A 22,752-nucleotide genomic window follows, 5' to 3' on the forward strand; every position below is an offset into this window, starting at 1 on the left:
CTCTTTACCCATCTGTGAAATGAGCGTGATCCTGGTAACTATTCTGTCGGGCGTTTGTCAGCGGTGAGGACCGCATTCTGTGTAAAGCACTTAGTCTCGAGCACAGTCGACTCTCAGGGAGCCCTGGCTCTGGCTGTGGTGTGGGTTACTGTGACTGTACTTGCTTGTTCCGTGAGGATTTGTTTGGCATCCACGTCCTTCATGGCCTCGGGCTGGGCGTTCGGAGGTGGCGAAGACCGGGCACCAGGAGCGTACCAGGCGTAAGTCAAGGTCTGCTGGGCTGTGTGGGTGGGAGGACCTGGGTAGCTTGAAGGATGGAGACGGCTTCACTTGCGGGGCCGCCGGGGAGGAGGTGGGAAAGAAGGTCCTTGAGGTAGGAAAGGGCTTATCCTTGAAGAGTTAGAGCAGAGGGTGCCACAGAGTGTGTGCCCGAGCAGAGAGGGCAGGCGGCCTGGAGGGGGGACACGAAGCAGATTGCGCAGGTGAGCCTGGGGGTTTTATTAGAAAAATGAAACGTCGTCCGCTTCTGCTCATGGCACTGATGAAGAAGCAGAAACCCACGTGCCCGGATCAGGGCCCGGCGGAGAATTAGTGAGGGAGCTAGACCTGGAAGGAAATCTCCTGTGTTCATATATTTAAAAAAAAATCGTTAGAGCACCATAGGGAAGTTGCGCCAATCAGGTAGGGAATGCTCTTCTCCGAGTCTCTGCGAAGCCAGCGCCCCGCGTGGCCGGACTGAGCAGCAGACCTTGGCCTCCCCGCACTGCCCCGCCACCCGCGCCGTCCGTCGCTGTCCCGCTGACGGAGCTCTGACTCCACTGACGAGCTGCTCCTGGCTGTGACCTTTATGAACGTTTGGATGGAAGCGTGTGCTGTAACCTTTCTCCTGTGTGGGTTCTTTCTCGGCACAGACATCTGCGAGGCCGATTGGTGGCGATGCGTGTTGTGTGTCGGTCGTTGCTTTGTCCCTGTTGCTGGGTGGCATTCTCTGTATGAGTGTGCGCAGGTGTCTGGTGGGAGAGCCCCCTGAAAGCCACTGAAAGAAACCGTGCATGTGCGGCATGAAAGCTGACTTGCGGAGTTCCCGTCACAGCTCAGTGGTAACAGACCCGACTTGCCTCCATGAAGACACGGGTTTGATCCCTGGCCTTGCACTGTGGGTTAAGGATCCAGTGTTGCCATGAGCTGTGGGGTAAGTCGCAGACGTGGCTTGGATCCCATTTGGCTATGGCTTTGGTGTAGGCTGGCAACTACAGCTCTGATTTGACCCCTAGCCTGGGAACCTCCATGTGCTGTGGGGTGTGGCCCTAAAACAAAGCAAAAAACAAAAAAAAAGCAAACAAAGAGAAAGCTAAATTGCAATTCATGTCATGTATGTGTGTGTGTCAGTCTTGCTTACTCTCGTTCCTTTTTTATTTAACTAGGTAAAGGTCATGCGAGGAAATTTCCGTTTCAGAGCAGAGGCGTATACCCTTGGCTGTTACTTTGAGAAGGTAACGCCTGCTCGAAACCAAGGCCGCATCAGCAGAAACTGCCCAGTTTGCAATAAACAGCATTAATCCTAAATGGAAATGACTTGAATGAACTTGTCGGGTGCTTTCGGATGGTCCTGTCACACCGCATTCCGCTTTTTGAAATATTACCCAGGGTATTGCAGGTTTCTAGGGGTCAAGGATGATTTGCCGTTTAATTGGGCCACACAGCCCTCATTTCCCCTTTTTAAAATTAGGTCTGTTTAAATAAGTGATGGATGCTTTGAATGCATGCCATTCAAATGTGTGCTTCAATTCAATTTGTTTCCTCTCTCTCTCTTGTTTTTTTCTTTACTGTTTCAGATGATGTTGTGCCGTATTTTAAAACAGAGCCAGGCCTACCCCAGATTCACCTGGAAGGGAACCGCCTCGTCCTCACCTGCCTTGCCGAAGGGAGCTGGCCTTTGGAGATCAAGTGGATGCATGGCGACAGGGAGCTCACCACGTACACCAGCGAATACAAGTAATTGCTTGCTTGAGAATAAGATTCCGTTTCGGGTTGATGTGTTTAGAATAGTTGCCTTATTGGCTGTTGCACAACGGGGCAAAATGTTGGATTGAATTCGTAATGCATTAAGGATTAAAGGAATGGATTTGAACTGTAATCAGAATGCGATTTACTGTTCTGATACAGGTTGTAGTTATACTTAGGAAGTCTGTCATTATATTTATAAAAGCAAGCCCCTTAGTGAAATTACCAGACCAAAAAAAAAAAAAAAAAAGGCAGTGACAAAAGAATGCGAAAAGCAGCTTTTGCATGAGAAATGTGCTTTCTTGAGGCAGCAGCTCCACCCACGAGTACTGCATGTGGTTCTGGCCTAAGGAGCATAAATGATTAAGCAGAGTTCATTAGGACAGTAGCTTCTGGAGCTCTGATTAGTCAACAGAAACCTTCCCTGGCTGCCTTTCAGCGCTGGGCCGGGAAGAGGTAGAACTGTGTGAGGACGGGCACGAGCGCGGTGTCTGCCATCAGCAGCAGAAACAAGTATGGAACACCGGGCACGTGCTGGGCCTTGGGGACAGAGTGCATTCCATGCTGGGACTGAGATGGGGGAAGCTGGAGGTCAGGTTCCTTCCGAGACCTGGGGTTCACCCAGGAAGCGTGAGGACCAGCCTGTGAGCCTCCGAGCCCCGCCTTGCAGTGCTTGAGGTCTTTTAGTTTTTCTTTTTTCTTTTTTTTTACTTGCTTTTTTGGGCCGCACCTGCGGCATATGCAAGTTGCCAGGCCAGGGCCAGGCCTCTCCAGCGTTGGATCTTTTTATTTGCGGTGAGGATTATGCTGGATGCTGGGGCTCCGAGTGGGGTGGAGACTTAGAGAGGCCCCACAGCCAGCACAGATCAGCAGCCCCGGGCTCTGATTTACATCATGTAAGAAAGAGAACTGGCTGGCTGGAGCTGCTTTAACCCGAGGAACGAGTTCCTCAGCCTGGGGGTAGCCCGCCCCCCACGCTCTTTACCTCAGGAGTTATAATACGCTCCTCAGGGCACCACATTCAGCCTGCCGGAACACAGTGTGCATGTTCGAAAAAGCCGTTTAAAAAGTACGTGTGGATGTGCACACAGCATATATTTCTTAACCGATTGATAGTATTTAACTCTTGAACGATTTCATAGAAAAGTCTGCTTTTCGGTTCCTCCTGAACGGGCAGCAGGCCTGGCCACCCGGGTCTGCGGCCCACACAGAAGCAGGCGCTGGGCAGTGCTGCCCTTGGGTGCTCCAGCTCCCAGCACTCCCTGGCCCCGAGCTGGTAGTGCCCAACTCTCTTTGCCCGGTTGCGTTGTCCACCTGCCTGTGTAGACTGTCCTCTTCTGTCGTTAGGCCTGTGTCAGCAGGTGCGGGAGCCATTGATCCCAGCAGCTCAGAGCACATTCCAGCCAAACGGACCTCGGCTTGAATCTCAGCTCACTACCAATTCGTGTTAGCAGGCAAGCCACCTCTTAGCCCCACCTTTGATACCTGCAAAATGGGGGCGATTGTACCTCGTTGGTGGAGTGTGAGCATTAAAAGGCTCTAATGTAGAAAAACTGCATGAGCAAGCGTATTAAGTTCTAGGCAGCATCACATTTTACTGTAATATGAGATGCAGCTTGGTTTGTTAGAAGGGTATAAGAAAGCAAAAAGCTGATCTCAGAAGTGAAAACTGGGAGTTCCCGTCGTGGCGCAGTGGTTAATGAATCCGACTAGGAACCACGAGGTTGCGGGTTCGATCCCTGGCCTTGCTCAGTCGGTTAAGGATCTGGCATTGCTGGGAGCTGTGGTGTAGGTTGCAGATGCGACTCGGATCCCGCATTGCTGTGGCTGTGACATAGGCCGGTGGCTGCAGCTCCAATTAGACCCCTAGCCTGGGAACCTCCATATGCCGCGGGAAACAACCCTCGAAAAGGCAAAAAGACCAAACAAACAAACAACAAAAAAAGTGAGAGCCGTTCTGAGCAGTGGGCTTTGATGAGAAGACTTGAGTTCAAATACTTCTGTTCGGTCTGATTAAGGTTTGCAGGTACCACTAGGTTAAGCGGAATGGTGTTCATTACCCCTTGAAAACGACTTTGTAAACATAGCAAAATGTCTTTGTTCCATTGTGCGGATATGAAATATACAAATGAAATTAAAAAAAAAAAACTTCTCTTCAACTTCTCTGTTTGACTTTGGACAAGTGAATCTAACCAGTTTGCTCTTGCGTGTCCCTTCTGTAAAACGGGTATCACAAAAAACCCACCTTCAAGGATTCTCATAAAAACTCAATGACACAATGTTTCGTATGCCCTGGGCAGAAATAAAGCAGGTCTCAAAAGAACGCATATTGTCCTTCCTCACACAAAGTAAGGATTTTGGCAATGAACTGAGAGGCTGGCCTTCTAACTGGTGCACCTGGTCTGGGAACGTGGCCCTGGAATTGTTTTTCAGCTCTCCAGCTTCCACACGCATGTCTTCCAAAACTGAGCTCCTGGAAAACACGCCTTTATGTCGCCACCGGCCCTTCTCTATCTGTACCCGCCTCGTGCTGTTTCTTCCACTTCACAAGAGATGGGCACACATTTCCCAGGTTAAGTCTTCCGTGGCGCCATCTGTTCCGCGCGCGGAACAGGCACGGTTGAAACTACTGAGCTTGCAGGGATCTCCTTTACACAGCCCATAGAGAGCTTCTTGCCTTGACTCCATGTGCACTTCTTTTAAGGGCAGAGTGTGACCCTAGAAATTCGAGCTTTTGACACCTCTCGGGGTTGCCTCCATTCAGGTGTGTTGAGTAGGTGGGCCCCAAGAGCTCTTCCAAACGTTTGTCAACAGCCGTACCTTTGTCATTCTCCAGCCGTCATCCAAGTCCATATTGTGCCTCTAGGAGCATTTCTGAGAACAAAGCAGAGAAGCATCTACAAGCAATACCCGCAGCGAGGCCGGGAGTTTCATCCATCCGGGCTGCAGACTTAGCGTTCCAGGGCTCAGACCCACTTACGCTTACTGGAATTAGAACATTCCAGATTTGTTCGAAATAAAGAACCAGTTGAGAAGTACTCTTCTCGGAAGCGCCGTTGTCTCCATTTCACCTACCCTGCAAGGCCGATCTTGAGGGGGGTGGGTGTAAAAGTCTGTTAATTTTCCTCAGATCAGTGTTTCCTCTTGATGCAGAAGGAACACACATTGTAGGAAAGTTAGTGCTTGATATTTTCTCATTCATTCGGAAGACACTTTCATTAACTTTGCAAAAAGATATTATTTGATATTCTAAATCCATATGCATTGTTATGACCTCATTGTGTTTTGCTTGCTGGTCTGCATCAGCTTCTTCTCGACTAGTTTTTTTTTTTTCCTTTGTGTACTTGTTAGAGTTAAATTAACTGTCTGCAAATATGTGGTCAATACCTTCTTCTCTTTTGGGGGTTCATTTCTATCTGACTCTGTTCATTCTAATAGTAAATAACTTTCCATTCAGTAAAATGTAAAATAATTAGAAAAAACCAACCGCCTTCACTCAAGAGACATACCTCCTTTCTAAGTTTTTAATGGTTAGTAATTATTTTTCAAAATTTGTAATGCATCTGTTGTTTTGTTTAACTGTGTATTCTGAATCATGGCAACAACATGTAATCCAGAAGAAAATTTTTTCAGCACTTAGAATCTTTTGGTCAAAGGAAATTTTTACTAAATTCCCATTTATTGGTATATTTATATTTCAGAGAAATATGTGGGATAGTTAGTAAATAAGTAACTTTCAGGCATAGAAATGTGTTACATTGGAATGAAATTCTGTGGGGTAAATCAATTTGATACTCAAATTTAAAGAGTAGAAAGAAACGGTGTGAAAGTTGTGTCAAAGAAAGAAGTAGGTAATGTGGACATCAAAAGTGTTTTATCAGATTCCATTGGATACATTTAAAACGGTGAGGTGAGAGTTTTCTGTTAACATGCCAAAACATGCACTATGCCATTATTGTATGTGCTTACACTCGTGTATGTTAGAGCAGTTGTGGTGTCGACTTAAAAACATGCAAGGAGGTTAAGCTCTTTCTGCGGTGATCTTTACACGAGCACATTTTCCTGTTAACAGACCCTAGATAATCCTCCAGAAGACAAAGCCTTGTTGGTTGTATTGAAGCAGGATTGAGGAGGTGGTTCATTGTCTGTCGACCCTTAAAATAAGGTGGATACTTCAGTACCATTTCAATAGAAATGGGTTGTTCTGAAGCAGGAACAATTTGGGTTAAATGTGCTAAATTATGTTCTGTTCACTGAGGGCTTCAGACACTGAGATGGGTTATCAAGGATCCACTGTATTTTGTCATCATTTTTTCCAAGATATAAAACCTGTCTAAAAATCTGACGCTATTTTTTCAAATTACTGTTTCATCTGCTTCCTTCCAATAAGTACCTTCAGCTGTCATCTGTTAACCTTCACGAGACTGCTGTAAGTTTCAAATTGAAAAATATGGATACTTTAGGAAAATGGTAGGTCTCTCCTACCTGAAGTGGGGTCCCTCTTTCTCCTCCCCTCCACCCTTTGGTGTCAGTTATAAGAATGCTAAAGCTCAAAAAAGCAAAGACTATAAATTCGCCTTTTCCATCTTTGACTGAAAACAGCATCTTCTTTGCTGCTTGTGTTACACACCGCACAGTGAATGTTGGTGAGTTTCGGATATTGCAGAGTTCATTTTGATGCTTACATCCGTGTTTAGGCACAGGTGGCTACAGGGGGAAATGACCGTGGTTGAGTGAGGAAAGCTGTGTGTCGCAGGCAGAATTGTATCTGGATTTTGTTTTCCCCAGCAAATATTTACTCCAAATTATTTTCTACTTTAGGATAAAAAAATATTTTGAATTATATTCAACGTATATAGCCAGGAACTTCCAAGCCAAGAATTATGCTAGGCACGGCACGCATGATTAAAACGGGAGGAATAATCAGATGCTCTCAACTACTGAAAATCTTAGCGTCTCCTATGTGATCTGTCTCTGTGGTTCCATTTCCGCTGCAGTATAAACAGGAGAAATTTGATGGATGTTTATTCTTCTTATTTCAATAAACCATAGGAATGGTTAAGGGAAAAGTTACATCTTATAAAGGCTGAAAAATTCCACGATATCAATAAAATTTATTAAATACCTGGGAATAGCCTTTATAAGCATGAGTAGAACATACATGACGTAGAAAACCCCACTGAGAGGTAGAAAGGAGAATTCTAGACAGGAAATCTAAACAACGCCAATCCCGGACAACGTCTGTGAAACAGTTGTTTTCAAGGTGTGGACATGAGGCCACGGAAGGCGTGACGCCTGGGAGATGGAAAAGCAAGACCTTGAGCCCCGTGGCCGCCCGGCTCACAGCTCAGAGAGGATTTCCAGGCTGAGAGGGAGAGCGCTGGTGAAACCCGGAGGCATCCCGGGTCCGAGAGAGCTGGGGGCTCAGAGAGGTCAAGGCGGAGCGCTGGGGAGCCGAGAACACGCTCCGGACGTCTTCAGAGGAGCCTGAGCACAGAGCAGCTCGCTCATGAGCACGTTCTCACGGGAGGAGCTTGCCCACGGCCAGGGAAGGAAGGGCCCAAGCAGTGGCAGCCTGATGCCCCTGGCTCACTCAGGGCTCGGTCAAGTGGCTGCTCTCAGCCTCGTACTTCGTGGCCTTACTGGATAACGTGTACACAAGCATCCTGGGTCTCTAGCAGGGAATTACTAACCCTGGACCAAACGCAGCTCCAGTCCTGCCTTAGAAATCTTAAAAGCAAGACCAGAAAGGATCAGACTGTTTGCAAGTACCTTTGCAATGTCGGAGAACAAAGCTCAGGAATATTTATTGGGAAACAACAGTGTCTAGTACCAAACGGGGTAAAATTCGCAGTGTCTGGAATCCAGTCAGCGTTTGTCAGGTGTATAAAGAGACAGGAAATTATGACCCATAATGAGCGAGTCAATCAGTTGCAACCAAAGCGAAGCTGACACAGATGTTAGAATGAGCAGACAGAGACACTGAAACATTGCCACTGTATCCCCTGTGATCAAAGTTCCCGAGAGACATGAAAGGTATTAAAAGGCAGAAATCCAACTTCCAAGGGGGAAACCTGAATGTCTGAGATGAACGCACATTGAATGACTATCAGCAAGCTCAACACTGCAGAAGAAATTAGTAAAGATACAGCAGTAGACCTTATTGAAAGTGAAAGGCAAATGGAAAAAAAACAAAGAAATCAAACACAACGAAAAGACAGGACAACCTCACATGGCCTATTGCATGTGTATTTGGAATCCCGAAGGAGGCAGAGGTGGACTTACTAGCCAGTGCAATAAGGAAAAAATAAAATAAAAGGCATCCAGAGTGTAAGCGGAGATGTAGAAGTGTCTTTTATGGAAGGCGACATGATTGTCTACGTAGAAAATGTGATATTGAAAAAAGCTGCCAAGTCTAGTGTGTGTTTAGTGACATTACAGGATACATGATGAACATGCAAAAATTAATTATATTTCTGTACACTGGGAAGAATACAATTATATATGTAAATTATATGCAATTCATTTATATGTATTTTATATATGCTTTATATAACTATATGTACGTATAATTTTAATAGCTTAAAAAGATCTTAGAAACCGCTCAAGGGATTTGTAAGATTTTGACACTAGGAACTGCAAAACGTTGCCTGAGGAGACAGAGTAAGACCTAAGTAGATGGGCAGATGCTCTGTGTTCGGGTGTCTGCAAATTCAGTATCACCGCCACATCTGACTCTCCCAGATTGAACCTTTGGCGAGTCCTTTAGGCTTAAGGCCCTGAGGCAAAGCACCTGTCGTGCGTTATCACGAAGCTCTTGGGTGGGACTCCTCTACATGTTTTTCTGTTTTGTTTTTAATCTGCTGAGTCCACAACTCGTCAAGAAGAAAGACCTGTTTGAAAAACCTTTTAGTTTTATTATTTTTATGGCTGCCTCATGGCATATGGAAGTTCCCAGGCCAGGGACTGAATCCCAGCCACAGCTGCGACCTGGGCTGCAGCTGCAGCAATGACAGGTCCTTTAACCCACTGCACTGGGCCAGGGAGCAGACTTCTGCCTCTGCAGCTCCCTGAGCCGCTGCAGTTGGATTCTGCACCACAGCCGGAATCCCCGGGAACCCTTTTGACCTTTGCTGTTGTTGTTTTGTTTTGTTTTGGGACTTGCCCATTGTATGCGGAAGTTCCTGGGCTGGGGATCGAACCCTAGCCGCAGCAGTGACGTCGCTGGACCCTTAATCCTCTGAGCTGCTGGGAACTTCAGAGAACCCTTTTCTTCAGTGAAACATAGCCAGTTGGTTTCTTCATGAACCCAACACACTGAGCCTGGCTCCCGTCTACACCTGCACCTTGCCGCATAAGGTGGAGTTTCCCGAACCCCGTTTTCAGTCATGCTTTTCTGCTGCCTCACTCTCCATTGGTGCTGGCCTCTCTGCGCTGCCCAGCTCACAGCAACGGCAGGTTATATTTTGGCTCTGATGAGCTAGTCCTGCCCATTTGGGCTAAAAGCAGTAGAATGCTTTCTAGGCCCCAGCTGCTGAAGGCTCGGGGTAGCTTTCTGCTTTCCTAGTGCTCCGGATGTGAAAGGTTGGAGCAGTGGGGTCAAGCTCTCCACCGGATGTTGGCCTTTCTTCCATAATCACACAGTTAGAGTTGGGAGCCTTGGCATTGGCAAGCGGATTTCCCATTCCGAAGGCGTCCCGTCCTCTTGTCCGTCTGCTTATAAGGAAGGGGGAATGAGCCGTGGCAGATGAAAGCAGGTGGACTGTTGCTGTCTCATTCCTCATCCCCGGGTAAGACTCTGACCTGCAGGGCTTACGGGCCATGCGTCTGCACTGCGTGCCTGATTTTGATCTCTCATGTTGACGTGGCGTGTCCCAGGGCTTGTATCCCTGCCGCAGAGGGGCGTATTATTTGTATGTATTTCGGATTTTAATGCACTGCCATTTCAACTCCATGTGGTCATCGCAGATAGAACTGTTTCTAGAGGATTTCTGAAGCAGAATTAGCATTGAGCTTTGAAAACTTGTGTTGGAGCCAAGCTTTGAAAACTCGTGTTTGGATTTAGAGAATGAATTCTGCTTGGTTCATTTGTCTGGGGGTCGTTGTGGAATCTTAAGTGAAGAGCGTCAGCCAGAATGACCACACAAGTCTGGCACATGATTGCCGGCAAATGCTTCCAAACGAGACAAGTTTGCTTTTTAGTTCACGTCTCTAATTTGCTTACGCCAATATCGTAACATGTAACGGGTTGTCTGGGTCGGCATCGTTTCGACCGTGGAAGCTAACGTGGCCCCATACTTAACTCTTGGTGTGATGCTCCTGGACTTTTTTTTTTATATATAAATGTCTTTAGAGAACCGGGCAATACTAAGAATTGTCAACAGAGATGGAATGAGGATTTTTCAGCTCCCCCGAATCCATTTCTTCTGGAACTCCTTTCTCCCTGACTTGAGAGAGCGTCTTCTCCTAAGGCCGGATCTGACGGACTAGTTCCCGTCCTGAGTCTGTTTCGCCCGTTGTGACTTCTTTCCTTTTCTGCCTCCGCTTTGATAATAGAAGGTAGGAATGGATGAAGAATGAATGAACCCAAAACACTGTTCATGTTCAGAGGAAATCACATAAACCACAGTCCCGGAAGAAGAAGCTTCGCAACACGTCAGGGTTAACGCTGGGTGTTTTGGGTTGGTTTTTATAAATGTGGGTCAAGGTTAAACGCAGTTGTGCGTGGCGGGCGGATCCCCACACCCACTGATCCCGGGGGGCTTGTGGTCTCCAGTTTCTCTTCCCAGACACCTGTGGCAGGTCCCATGGATGCCTAGCCCGTCCCCAGCGGGGACCTGTGTATTGCTGCTTTCAACTTAATACACATTTTTTAAGTACATGAAACACAGATTAGAGAACTTTTGTGAATATAATGTTCCTTTCAGCTAACTTCCATCTTTATCATGCTGTTTCCTTTAACTTCATACCAATTAACTCTTTTGAAAGAATTCAACACATAACCCTCGACTGGCTCAGTGTGTAGGACCTCGTAGTGAGCTGGACCCATCTTCAAATTTTTGTGTCCATCTCTTTCTCAGCCAGTTTCAGTCTGGCTTTTTTTTTTTTTTTTCTTCACTGTTTGCTTGAGGAAAAAGCCAGCTATGGACTCATTCCACTTTTGATTATTGCTTTGTTTTTAAATTTTATACAGGAAATTTATAAAAATAAAATTGAAAATTATTTATAATCTTGTTTCCATAAAAAAAAAGTAGTGCCAAGAAGGATTAGGTATTTTAGTTTCGTATTAGTTTTTTTCTTTATTCTTTTTTCACGTTAAAGGTAAGAAAGGGCTTCGGGCCAAGATATGTAAGTATGTTGTAGAACTCGGTTTATTTTCATGCACGATAGGTATTTTCATACCTGTGTAAAAAATTAAAATTGTGGGGAATAGTCTTACCTGGAGTGGCATAAAATGAATGTGGACCCCCCCCCAAAAGAAAAAAAACCTTGTACCTAATTTTAATGAGTATTAAAATTTCTTGTTACGGATTTTGTCCCCCAGGGAGAAGTACGGGTTTTCTCCTCTGTCCTGAAGATGTGATTTTGTCATTCTGAACCAGGATAGGGCTGTGTAGTCCTGTATCTTAGAGCATCTAACTTGTTGGGAAGAACTGCTCAACAGTAACTGTTCTAAAACAGAGTATTTTGTCAGAAATTTTCTAAGATTTTAGTGGTTCATGTCAAGAGTACTCCTTTTAACAGGGCAGTTAGTCTCAGTTTAGGGGGTGACTCTTTAGCACGTAATGATTCTTGGTGGTTAACCAGGAAGCCCTGATTTTTAAAAAAGAGATGATTCAGTGAGGCATTAATCAGTTTTTTCTGTGACCATGGCAAGTACCTAGTAACTTAAGGTGTTATCAACCAAAATTATTTTGCATCGTTTTGGGGAATTCTAGGACAAGCCACACAAACCTTCTCTCACTGAAACAAAAAAGGAAGTTGTCGCCTGGACCCTGGGTCGCTTTTATGGTCATCGGGCTGGCTGGATGCTGGGCAGGACCCGAGTGCGGCAAGCCTGCCAGAGCCAAACCACCCCAAGAGCCAGTCCCCTAAGGGTCCTGATAGACCCTGGTTGCCACTGCTTGAGCCACGGCCCCGAGCGGCATTGGTCACTTGCACTGTTCCCCTGACCAGGGTTCCCCCGCCCCTGCTTTTGGACAGATCCTGACCTGTGCATCCCAGCCCCACATCTGCAAGTCCAGGGTACGTGTGTCCAGTGATGGTGGGGCGTCTCACGCCTGTGGCCTGTCAACACGGGGTCTGCCTCCACCAGGACTCGTAGCAGGTTAGTCTCCTAAGCCAGGGGCCTGGTGCAGAGCCTGGGCAGAAAGGGAGGCCAGAGGTCCGCTCCAGGCAGGGCTCGCCAAGCAGGTGTTCACAGACTGAAATGGACTTACAGCGGCTTCCCAGGGAAGTTGTAGGGTTGTTCTTTTGGCCCATTCCACGTGACAGTTCAGAACTCACTTATGCTCCTACAGAGCAGAAATGACTTCTCGTTTTTGTAATCATTTATTTATATACATATATATTTTTTTTTCTGCTGTACAGCATGGTGACCCAGTTATACTTGCATGTATACATTCTTTTTCCTCACATTACATATTCCGTCATAAGTGACTAGGCAGAATTCCCAGTGCTACACAGCAGGATGCTAATCCATCCCGAAGGCACCATTCTGCTCTGTTTACAGTCGTCAAGACAGTGTGGTGCTTAGGTTGTTTCCATGTCTTGGCTGTTGAAAATAGTGCTGCAGTGAACAGTGGAGTACACGTGTCTTTTCGAGCCATGCCTGTTAACAGAGGAGTGGATCAAGAAGAAGTGGAACATAGACACAATGGAATATCACTCAGCCATTCAAAGGACAAAATACTGGCATTTTCAGCAACATGGGTGGACCTAGAAATTATCCTGCTAAGTGAAGTCAGTCAGGCAATGAGACACCAACATCAAATGCTATCACTGACATGTGCCATCTGAAAAAAGGACAGAATGAACTTCTTTGCAAAACAGAATATTGGGACCTAATCAAACGGACAAGCTTTTGCACAGCGAAGGAAACCAAAAAGAAAACAAAAAGACAGCTTACAGAATGGGAGAAAATAGCTTCAAATGATGCAACTGACAAGGGCCTAACCTCTAAAATACACAAACAGCTTATACGACTCAACAGCAAAAGAGCCAACAACCCAATTGAATGGAATTTTTTTTTTTATTTTGTTTTTTTTCGTTATAGCTAGTTTACAGTGCTCTGTCAATTTTCTACTGTACAGCGTGGTGACCCAGTTACACATACAAGTATACAGTCTTTCTTCTCACATCTCATGCTCCATCAGAAGTGACCAGACATAGTTCCCAGTGCTACACAGCAGGATCTCATTGCTTATCCATTCCACAGGCAAGAGTCTGCATCTGTTAACCCCAAGTTCCCAGTCCATCCCACTCCCTCCCCCTTGACAACCACAAGTCTATTGTCCAAGTCCATGAGTTTCTTTTCTGTGGAAAGGTTCATTTGTGCCATATATCAGATTCCAGATATAAGTGATATCATATGGTATTTGTCTTTCTCTTTCTGACTTACTTCACTCCATATGAGAGTCTCTGGCTCCAGCCATGTTGCTGCAAATGCATTATTTTCTTCTTTTTATGGCTGAGTAGTATTCCATTGTGTATATATACCACTTCTTCCTAATCCAGTCATCTGTCGATGGACATTTAGGTTGTTTCCATGTCTTGGCTATGTGAATAGTACTGCAATGAACATGCAGGTGCATGTATCTTTTTCAAAGAAAGTTTTGTCTGGATATGTGTCCAAGAGTGGGGTTGCTGGGTCATATGGTAGTTCTATGTATAGTTTTCTAAGGTACCTCCATGCTGTTCTCCATAGTGGTTGTACCAATTTACATTCCCACCGACAGTGCAGGAGGGTCCCTTTTCTCCTCACCCCCTCCAGCATCTGTTATTTGTGGACTTCTTAATGATGGCCATTCTGACTGGTGTGAGCTGGTATCTCGTGGTAGTTTTGATTTGCAGAGAAATGGACTTTTAAACCCTTGGTTTTCTTGTGATTTTGTGTTAGATTTTCTCTGATTTGCTCTTCTTGATAATGAACTAGCCCCGGAAAACATTCTGTTAGTCTAGTAAATTCTGCTTTGACACAGCAAATACAAACATTCCCTGCTGTGCTTATTTGAAATGGGAGCAGGCATTTTCTATATTTTAGTGGCATATGGTGCTAAGGTTTTATCATACTTTCTTATAAAGAGCCAGGAAACTTTCTCTGCTTAAAAACGTGTGTTTATAAACAATAGGTTTGCAGTGAATATTCCCATCTGTTGGATGCGCGTAATTTGTGTAGGGCTCCCTGTAATAGGTGGATTACTTTGCAAGTTTTTGGTATCTTTTTTCCCTGGTGAGACATTAGACTAAAGAGACGATACAAAACAGCATATGCCTAATATTCAGTTTTGTGTCTGTTTCTCCTTTACTGTTTGAAGGCAGTGCTGTTTTTGTTCCTTAGTACATAGGATTGCTGCAGAAATTCAGAAGAAAATCTATTCAGGAAACTGCAAAAAAGGAAAAGTGGATTGAATAGCAATCATATAAATATGGTTATGTTGCAGTGATGAAACTGTTCTTAGGGTTTTTCAGACATGTACTCCAATAACTTGTGTTCTTTCTTTTCCCAAAAGTTTTCGTGACTTTGTTTTAACCTGATCTCAAAAGCTCCCCCTTATTCTAATCACAGTGTGTAATAATCAAAACGGCTGATCCTTCCTGTCTTGATTTGTAATTTAAATAAATGGCATTGACTCTGCGTGTGTAGTTTGGTATTGTTCTGATTGTCTTCACTAATTAATTTTTTTGTTTGAGAGAAACCATTCCTCAGAAAGGAATAAAATTTTGAAGACCCAAACTCAGCAGTATTTTTTTCATAAAATATTTTATTAAACTTTCAGTGGACTCTCAAGATGGTTATCAGAGAGAAGCATACCTTGATTAATATTTGCTTAATAATGAATTACCTGTATTGTCCAAATGTTTTATTCACTTAAAAAATTATGCCTGTCAGTTCCTTTTTCATGTTGACTAACTGGACACACTGGAATAAAAAGATGAGCCATTGGGTGAATATAAGTGATTTCAAGGTACGCTTAGGGGAACGCGTACTTGACGTCTCTTAGTTGATGTTTTCAAGTTTCTCTGATTATACTTTATACGAGGAAATACTTTAAAATTGAAGATAACTATAACCAGAGCATCTTTTAAGAAAAGGATAGCATCGCTCTGTTTTCTTTTTCAGAAAGGAGGCTACTCTTTGATTGGATTTTAGCTCTCTCTTTCTTTCTTATGATAGATACCCTCCCATGTGTGAAAAGTATCCAGGACTCAAGACTCATTCTTGGTTTTGGGTGAACATGGCCTAAAAATCAATGAATGTGCTCTCCTAAGTCGCGGGAACGGTGTGAGCTCTGGAGGTGTAGGACCCCCTTCAGGTGGCCTTCGCTTTTATGTCCTGCTTGTTTATGGATTTTTTAAAAAATCCTGCATTATAAAACCACCAGTACACCTAAGCGAAGGCTTTTATGGAATCTGTATCTTCTAACTACTTCTTTTTCTCCCTCTGTAAAATTTTACTGACATTTTTATTTTTATTTATTTATTTATTTTTTTGTCTTTTTGCTATTTCTTGAACCACTCCCACGGCATATGGAGGTTCCCGGGCTAGGGGTCAATCGGAGCTGTAGTCTCCGGCCTACGCCAGAGCCACAGCAACGCGAGATCCGAGCTGCGTCTGCAACCTACACCACAGCTCACGGCAACGCCGGATCGTCAACCCACGGAGCAAGGGCAGGACCGAACCCGCAACCTCATGGTTCCTAGTCGGATTCGTTAACCACTGCGCCACGACGGGAACTCCCTTTACTGACATTTTTAGAAAGGCATTGGTGTGAGGGATGGTTACTTAACAGGCACAGGAAGGGAAAATACAAATGAAATGGCCTTTCAGTCATCAGGAAAGTTTTTAAAGTTGACGCCAGGCCTTTGTGGAGTAAGCAAGGGAGTGTGTAAGGCGTTAGCGATGTCTGCTCGCTGTTGTGAGTGGAGGGGGGAGCAGGGCCGAGGTGGTGTCACTGATGCCATCCGTATCTCCTCCTGCGTTGTTTGAACTTTGATGCACAGTAACACAACACATTGTATTCAACCATTGCCAGTTCTGCAAATAATTTTTACAAGTCCTGAGAAAACTACAACATACGGATTGAAAGGTCTGGTTTTAGTGTGATGACTTTCATCTACCAACATTTCTCACTCATTCAAGCAGTCACGTGCGATACCTACTCCAGGTGTGGCACCAGGGGTACAGTGATGAACCCGATGGGTCCAGAACCGAGCTACCCGGATGTTTACAGCCTAGTTGGAGAGCAGATAGCAATGCAGTGATCTCACAAGTAATTTGCAGTTGCAGTACGTGCGTGGGTCGGGACAGGATGGCATAGATGTTAGCTTATCAAAAATATCAGTTGAGCACCTCGTAGGTGAGATGGTGAGGCTGTCCAGATGAGGAGCCATTAACACTGCTTTTTGGTGTTGGCAGGTATGTTATTCCGTCTCTACAGAGGCTGGATGCTGGGTTTTACCGCTGCGTGGTTCGGAACAGAATGGGAGCGCTCTTGCAAAGAAGATCAGAAGTTCAAGTCGCATGTACGTGCACAGTGAGATGATCTACAAATGTGAACAAAACAGGGTCTGTGGAAGGCTGATCAAAACCTCCTTTCACCGCGGTGGAAGCTGGGTTTCTGTCTTGGGTTCTATGGGAATAGTCTAATTGCCAAAATTGGGGGGAGAGAGAAGTAAAGAGCTGGTGTGGCTGGTCTGAGGATGCTGAGCGGGCGAATGAGGTAAACGCTGCTTTTTTCCGTAGTTCCGTAGATGAAGGGCCCTGGAAGGCACCCTGGAGAGTTTAGTGAATATGAGAACGGCGCCTTCTGTTCTGTGAATGAGCTGTTCTTAGCTTTTATTATTTTCCCATTCACGTGTCCTTAAAATCACAAAATGAAACCTAATTCGATAACTCTTATCCAGTTGTAATCGGTTCTTTCCGGCGATGACTGGTTTAGCAGCGCTTCGGCTGCACAGCAGAAAGTACCCATCGCTGCAGGGAATGGGGAGAGTGACAGAAGGGGTGGTTGCAGGCGGGGAGCCCGGGCTGGGGTGTGGTCTCGGGGAGGGGTGGGGAGGGGAGGTGGCCAGTGCAAAGCATCTAACACTCTCCCAGTTCAAAATCCCTGCGGGCAGCGTCCATCTCCGATGGCCTCTTTGTTTCGTTATCTTTTTAATCTACGGCCAGACCTGTCTCTTCATTTAAAAGAAAGCGCAAAGTGTGAAGAAATTTTAAATTACATGTTAGTATGTCGTAATAGACTTTAGAGAACTCTGAAGAGCTCTGGCAGCCAGTGACGACAGCATCTTCTCATTAGTTATTTGACCCCAGTTAAGGCTTGTACTTTTCAGCATTACTGCTTTATAAAATAATTCCTGGTGGTTCTGTTTTTCTACTCTATTTGCTGGTGACTGGGTAACGTGCTGATGCTGTGCATGTTTAGTTATGGTTTTAATGATTAGGAAGCTTACATTTTCTGACTTGTGGTGGTGAAGCCACTCAACTAAACCCATGTGCAGAGTAATTCAGAACTTTTCTTCAGTTGAAGAATTGAAAACATAATTCATAAATAAAATATTATCGGTACCCCAAACATATTTGAATAAGCTTAGAATCTGTTACGATATATTAAGTTCTAGTTTGTATAATAAAATTTTAGGCTTTTTCCTTATTTATTTATTTTTTTTCCCCTTTTCAGGGCCACACCTGCGACATAGGGAAGTTCCCAGGCCAGGGTTCAAACTGGAGCTACAGCTGCCGGCCTACATCAGAGCCACAGCAACGCCAGATCCAAGCTGCATCTGCAACCTACACCACAGCTCATGGCAATGCCAGATCCTTAACCCACTAAGGGAGACCAGAGAGCGAACCCGCGTCCTAGTCGGGTGCGTTACCGCTGAGCCACGATGGGAGCTCCCCCTTTTGAATGATGTATTTCCTTGTCTCTATCCTTTATCTCCAGCAGTAGATTTTCTTATCTCTCTTTTCTCCTTCTCTTTAATAGCAAATTTCACTTAATTTTAAAAAACTTTTTAAATTTTTTTCTAATCTGTGTCGTTAGTTTGTTTCATCTTTTTTCCTAGACTGTTCAACGCTGCTGTAGCACAGTAAATAATTTCCTTTGAATCACACCTCTGCTGACAATAGAGATCTTTGATGATCTCTTGCCACTTTGTATGCATTCAGTGCATTCAGACGGAAATGGCCTGTACATACCTTTTCAGTGTGTACACACACGTGTCTATACCTAATCATAATACGAAACTTTTCAAAACTTTCCAGTGGGACTAATTTAAAATTGGCCGCTTGTACCCACATTCTCAGGGCTGGGGTTTCTCCTGTGAGGCCATTTTAAAAAAAAAAAATATTGTAAACCAGTAGCACAAACATTGGAGCAAAACCTGCCTGTCCCACATTAGGTCAGTAGTATGGGGCTGAGAGACCCCTTTAAAAATGAATCAATAGTTTCAAAATATTTCTCCCAAAACATCTTTTGGGGAGCATTCACCCCCAAAACAGAAGAAACTGGGCAGGACCACAGCAAGTGCCTGGGTAGAACCAGCTCGAGAGATTTGGGAGACAGGAGATGTCTAAAAGGATGTTGTTATTCTTTCCATGCAAACGCTTCATGTGGCACGAGGATGCTTTTCCACCGTTTATCTCAATATTAAAACCAGTTGCGAATGTTTCATCGTGTTGCCGCAGCAACACAGAGAGCAGGAAGTTCTGCTGATGGATGCGTTTCCTGGGCACTTGGGCGGCCCGTGGCTTTGCCTCACGCACCGCTTCACCCCCAGATCTGCACTCATCAGCATTACCATTCATCTCTTGTCTTACTGCTTAATTAGAGCAACGGTGGTGACTTTGCAATAAAACACAGTTATCGCCATGTTTGACCTGTGGCCCCCTCAAAAGTTTCCCCCAACTGAAGAGGTCCGATTTTTTTTTTCTGTGCAGATATGGGGAATTTCATGGATGCAGAGCAGAGGAAAACAGTCTCTCAAGGGCACGCAGCTGTCCTCAACCTACTGCCCATCACCAGCTGCCCCAGACCTCAAGTGACCTGGTTCAGAGAAGGGCACAAGATCATTCCAAGCAGCAGAATGTGAGTCGTTCCAAACTTGCACATACCGCTTACGACGCGTGTTGGTACCGTTTACGTATTAAACATACCGGTTAAGCTTTGCAAAGAATAACTTAGTCCGGTCGACCCATTCCAGTCCTTCGAGAACAGCTGTTGTAAGGCTGACTTAGAAATGTTTCAGCAGTTTAAGAAAATCGTCACCTCACATTATTCTAATTCAGTATGCCACCTGCCCTCACTAAAGCACCCTGACTTCCTCTTCACGGTGCGTCTTGTTGGGTTTTGTTTTTCTTTTTTTCTTTTTTGTTTTTTGAATGCATTTTTTGAGACGGCATTGTCATCCTGAGTTGTGTTTAGCTCCAAGTGCTAATTTAATGAGTGCTGGTATTTACTATAGAGCTGTGGGGGCTTTCCCCCCTTTTCCCTGAGCTGTGTTTGATTCTGCTTTCTCTGACGATAAAACAGTAATTACTGCTTATTTCTCTTTATCTTTTCATCCTACCATGACAGTTTTATGTCCCCTCGACTAATTAGTGGTTCACCCATCTAAGGCGGAAGAGTTGCTTTGTGATTAGTTAAGCATTATTTCAAGGTGTTCTTGCCTTTCTCACCTTAAAGATATTTATCTAAGGCCGCACAGTTTCTTCATTTGGAGCTTTCCGTGCTTAAACAGAACATTTAGTCTATATTTCATACGTGGTAATTTCACAAGGCAATTTATAGGCAGTGTACTAAACAGAACAGTTTCAAGGAAGGACCGGTACTTCTTTTTTAAAATACCTTTGTTACAGATGCGTGGTCAGTGTACAGTGTTGTGTTGTCTTGGGCGTACCCCGTGTGGATGCTACACGTGAAGAAACGGAATCACTTTGTGCTTTGTGTACGTAATTCCCTTTACGATTCTCTTCCCTTGTAGGTTAGTGCAGAGTTCTGAGTGTGGGTCTCCGAGCTGCACCGTGGGTCCCCGCTGGTCATCCCTGTTATGTGTGGTAGTGTGCACATGTTCACCCGAAAGTCGGAATTAATCCCTCCCCAGCCCTTTCCCCTTTGGTGACCCTAAGTTTGTCGTCCGCCTCTGTGGGTCTGGCTGGTACCTAAGTTCATTTGCATCATTTTTTCAGATTCCCCGAAGTGATTTTGTATGCCATTTGTCTTTCTCTTTCTGGCTCACTTCATTCAGTAGGGTAATCTCTTAAGTCCAAGAGGTGGACATTTCTGAAAGAATCACGCAATGCTATAAGCTTGGGCTACAAGTCAGATATTTACGCCATTAGATGGTTGCTCTCAGAAAAAAAAATTTTGTGCGAAGAAAATGCTTTTATTGTTTTTCCAAAAGGAATACAGATGGTTGAATAGTTTTCACCTGTACGTCCTCCTCACCCGAGCACCGCGCCTCAGTCCTTCTCTAAGCTCAGCATCCCTGCTCTTCCCAAACTTAGACATGCACCCCTGCTGCAGCCTAGCCTCTGCTCAAGCTGATTTCGCAAACCTTTCGATTTTGCTCATTGGAAACAGGAAAAGTAACGAAATACATAAAATCCTCGAGTGAGGATTGCAGTTACCTTGGAAAATAGGATTAACTTCTGTCCTTTTTCTTTATTTGATTAAAAGGTGCTTAGCTTAGGTGTATCCCCTTTCTATATTGATGCCAGTTCTAACAAATGCCTCTGGAGTTGGGGGGAAACAGACGTAAAGCATCAATTTCTCATTCTCTTAGAAGACTGTTAGGCTGAACCAAAGGTAGCGAAGCATCCTGATAGGTCCCGGGGCTGCGCAGTGTGGGAGGAGCGACGGCGCTGGGAGGGGCGGGGGCATTGAGTTCGGCTTCCTCGCAGATGCTGGAGCTTCTCATCGACGTCAGTGGCAGAAGGATTATCTGAACTCCGTAGCAAATAATTATATAGTGATTCATTTGTTAACCTGGGATCTAGCTAAATTCGGGACACAGCATTTATTCAAGAGGTGCAGAAGGGTGTAGAAAGACATAGCAACTCTTCATCTGATGAGCTTTTTTTTTTTTAACTTGCAAGTTCTTGCTTAAGATCGTTTAATTCCCAGTGAGCTAATAATGAAAGTCGCTAGCAGAGCCTTCACTCCGTGTCGCATCAAATAGATGGTCTGCGTACAACCAGGAAGCTCTTGATAAATCTCCCATCTCAGTCGAATAATATGCTGAAGTAGCTTTATTTTTTTAAGAGATGAAATGAGGCTGATTATGGATATTTATACGTTTTTCAAGGCCCTTTAGTTTCCCCATTTGCCACCTCATCATCCCCCCGTATTTATTAAGTGCCTGCTGTGCAAGGTGTCATCAGTCAGTACCTGCAGTTTCCGATACAAGTTTATCCATCATTCAAAGATATGCTGCGTTTCCACTTCTGAGCATGCTCAGCTTGGACCTCAGCTGGAAGGGCCTTTCTGCATCGCCGGCAGCTGCCCGGGTCCGGTGGCCCACGAACGTCAGACGGTGTTAGATCTGTTCTGCACCATCCGAGGCATCCGTTCAAAAGGGAACATTCACACCCCTTGGAATGGGTCAGACCTCTCCACCTGCTTTTAGCCTGATTCTCTGAGGCCTGTCCCCTAACCCAGGCGAGCGATGAACCTTTGTCCCGGGGAGGGGAAAAACTCTCCTCTTGCCACCCGCACCCGTCTAACTTTTAGTATCATCTCACGACCTCAAAACTGTGAGCTTGAGGCTTACAGTGAAATGGTTTCATTTTCAAGAGAAGCAGTCTAATGTTCCTCAACTTGAAAAATGAGTTGAATCGTCTATTAATAATTTTTCCAGCAGCTGTTATTTATTGAGTACTTCCTGCTTTAAACATCTCGTCTCTCATCCCCACAGCTGCCTTCAGAGGCAGGTGTAATTAGCTCTCATAACCGAAGATGGGAGATGTGAAGTGACCCACCCGAGGGCGCCGCATGACAAATGCAGAGCCGGGGCTCAAACCCAGGTCTGCCGGGCTCTACATCTCTTGCTCGCTTCTGCATCAGGATAATTCTTCTCTTCACTTTAGTTTGCTGACTTTTCTTCATGCTTTTGATTTATTTTTCCGTAAGCTGCGTTCCTCCTTTTCCTCCTTTTTTCAGAACACCCGCTTTCAACTGGAAATACTACAGCTTAGCCCGGGGTGGCCCTGAGCCAGAGGCTCGCACAGCACCCACACGTCAGCACCAGCTCGCCTCTGTGCGCTTTGGCCTCTCTGCTGGGCCTCTTGCTCCCTGACCTCAGCCAGTTTGGACGCAGAGAAGGCCGTTGTGGCCTTTCCATTAAGGCATGACCTCTGAACCAGAGGGGCCTGAGGGGAGGTGGAGTTGGAAATGACCTCTGCAGGGATGAGCGGGTCCCTGAGCGCAGGGCGGTCAGCAGCAAGGGAAGGGGTGACAGCCACGTGCAGAATCTGGCGCCCCGTCCCTGGCTCCCTCTCCGTGAGCTCCACGGCATTGAGTGAACAGT

General features: G+C 45.2%; 1 protein-coding gene across 4 annotated transcripts in view; it reads left to right on the forward strand.

Annotated features, from left to right (window-relative positions):
- SDK1 (sidekick cell adhesion molecule 1) overlaps window positions 1,838-22,752 on the forward strand; it is a 513,421-nt gene continuing 492,506 nt past the window's right edge. For all 4 annotated transcript variants that reach the window (XM_021087982.1, XM_021087980.1, XM_021087981.1 and 1 more), the window contains exons 1-3: window positions 1,838-1,995; window positions 16,643-16,749; window positions 19,166-19,313. In XM_021087982.1, the coding sequence (XP_020943641.1) occupies window positions 1,952-1,995; window positions 16,643-16,749; window positions 19,166-19,313 (299 nt within the window). In that variant the 5' untranslated portion in view covers window positions 1,838-1,951. The remainder of the gene's footprint in view (window positions 1,996-16,642; window positions 16,750-19,165; window positions 19,314-22,752) is intronic.

The sequence above is a fragment of the Sus scrofa genome, chromosome 3, assembly GCF_000003025.6.
Source record: "Sus scrofa isolate TJ Tabasco breed Duroc chromosome 3, Sscrofa11.1, whole genome shotgun sequence".
NCBI classification, from domain to species: domain Eukaryota; kingdom Metazoa; phylum Chordata; class Mammalia; order Artiodactyla; family Suidae; genus Sus; species Sus scrofa.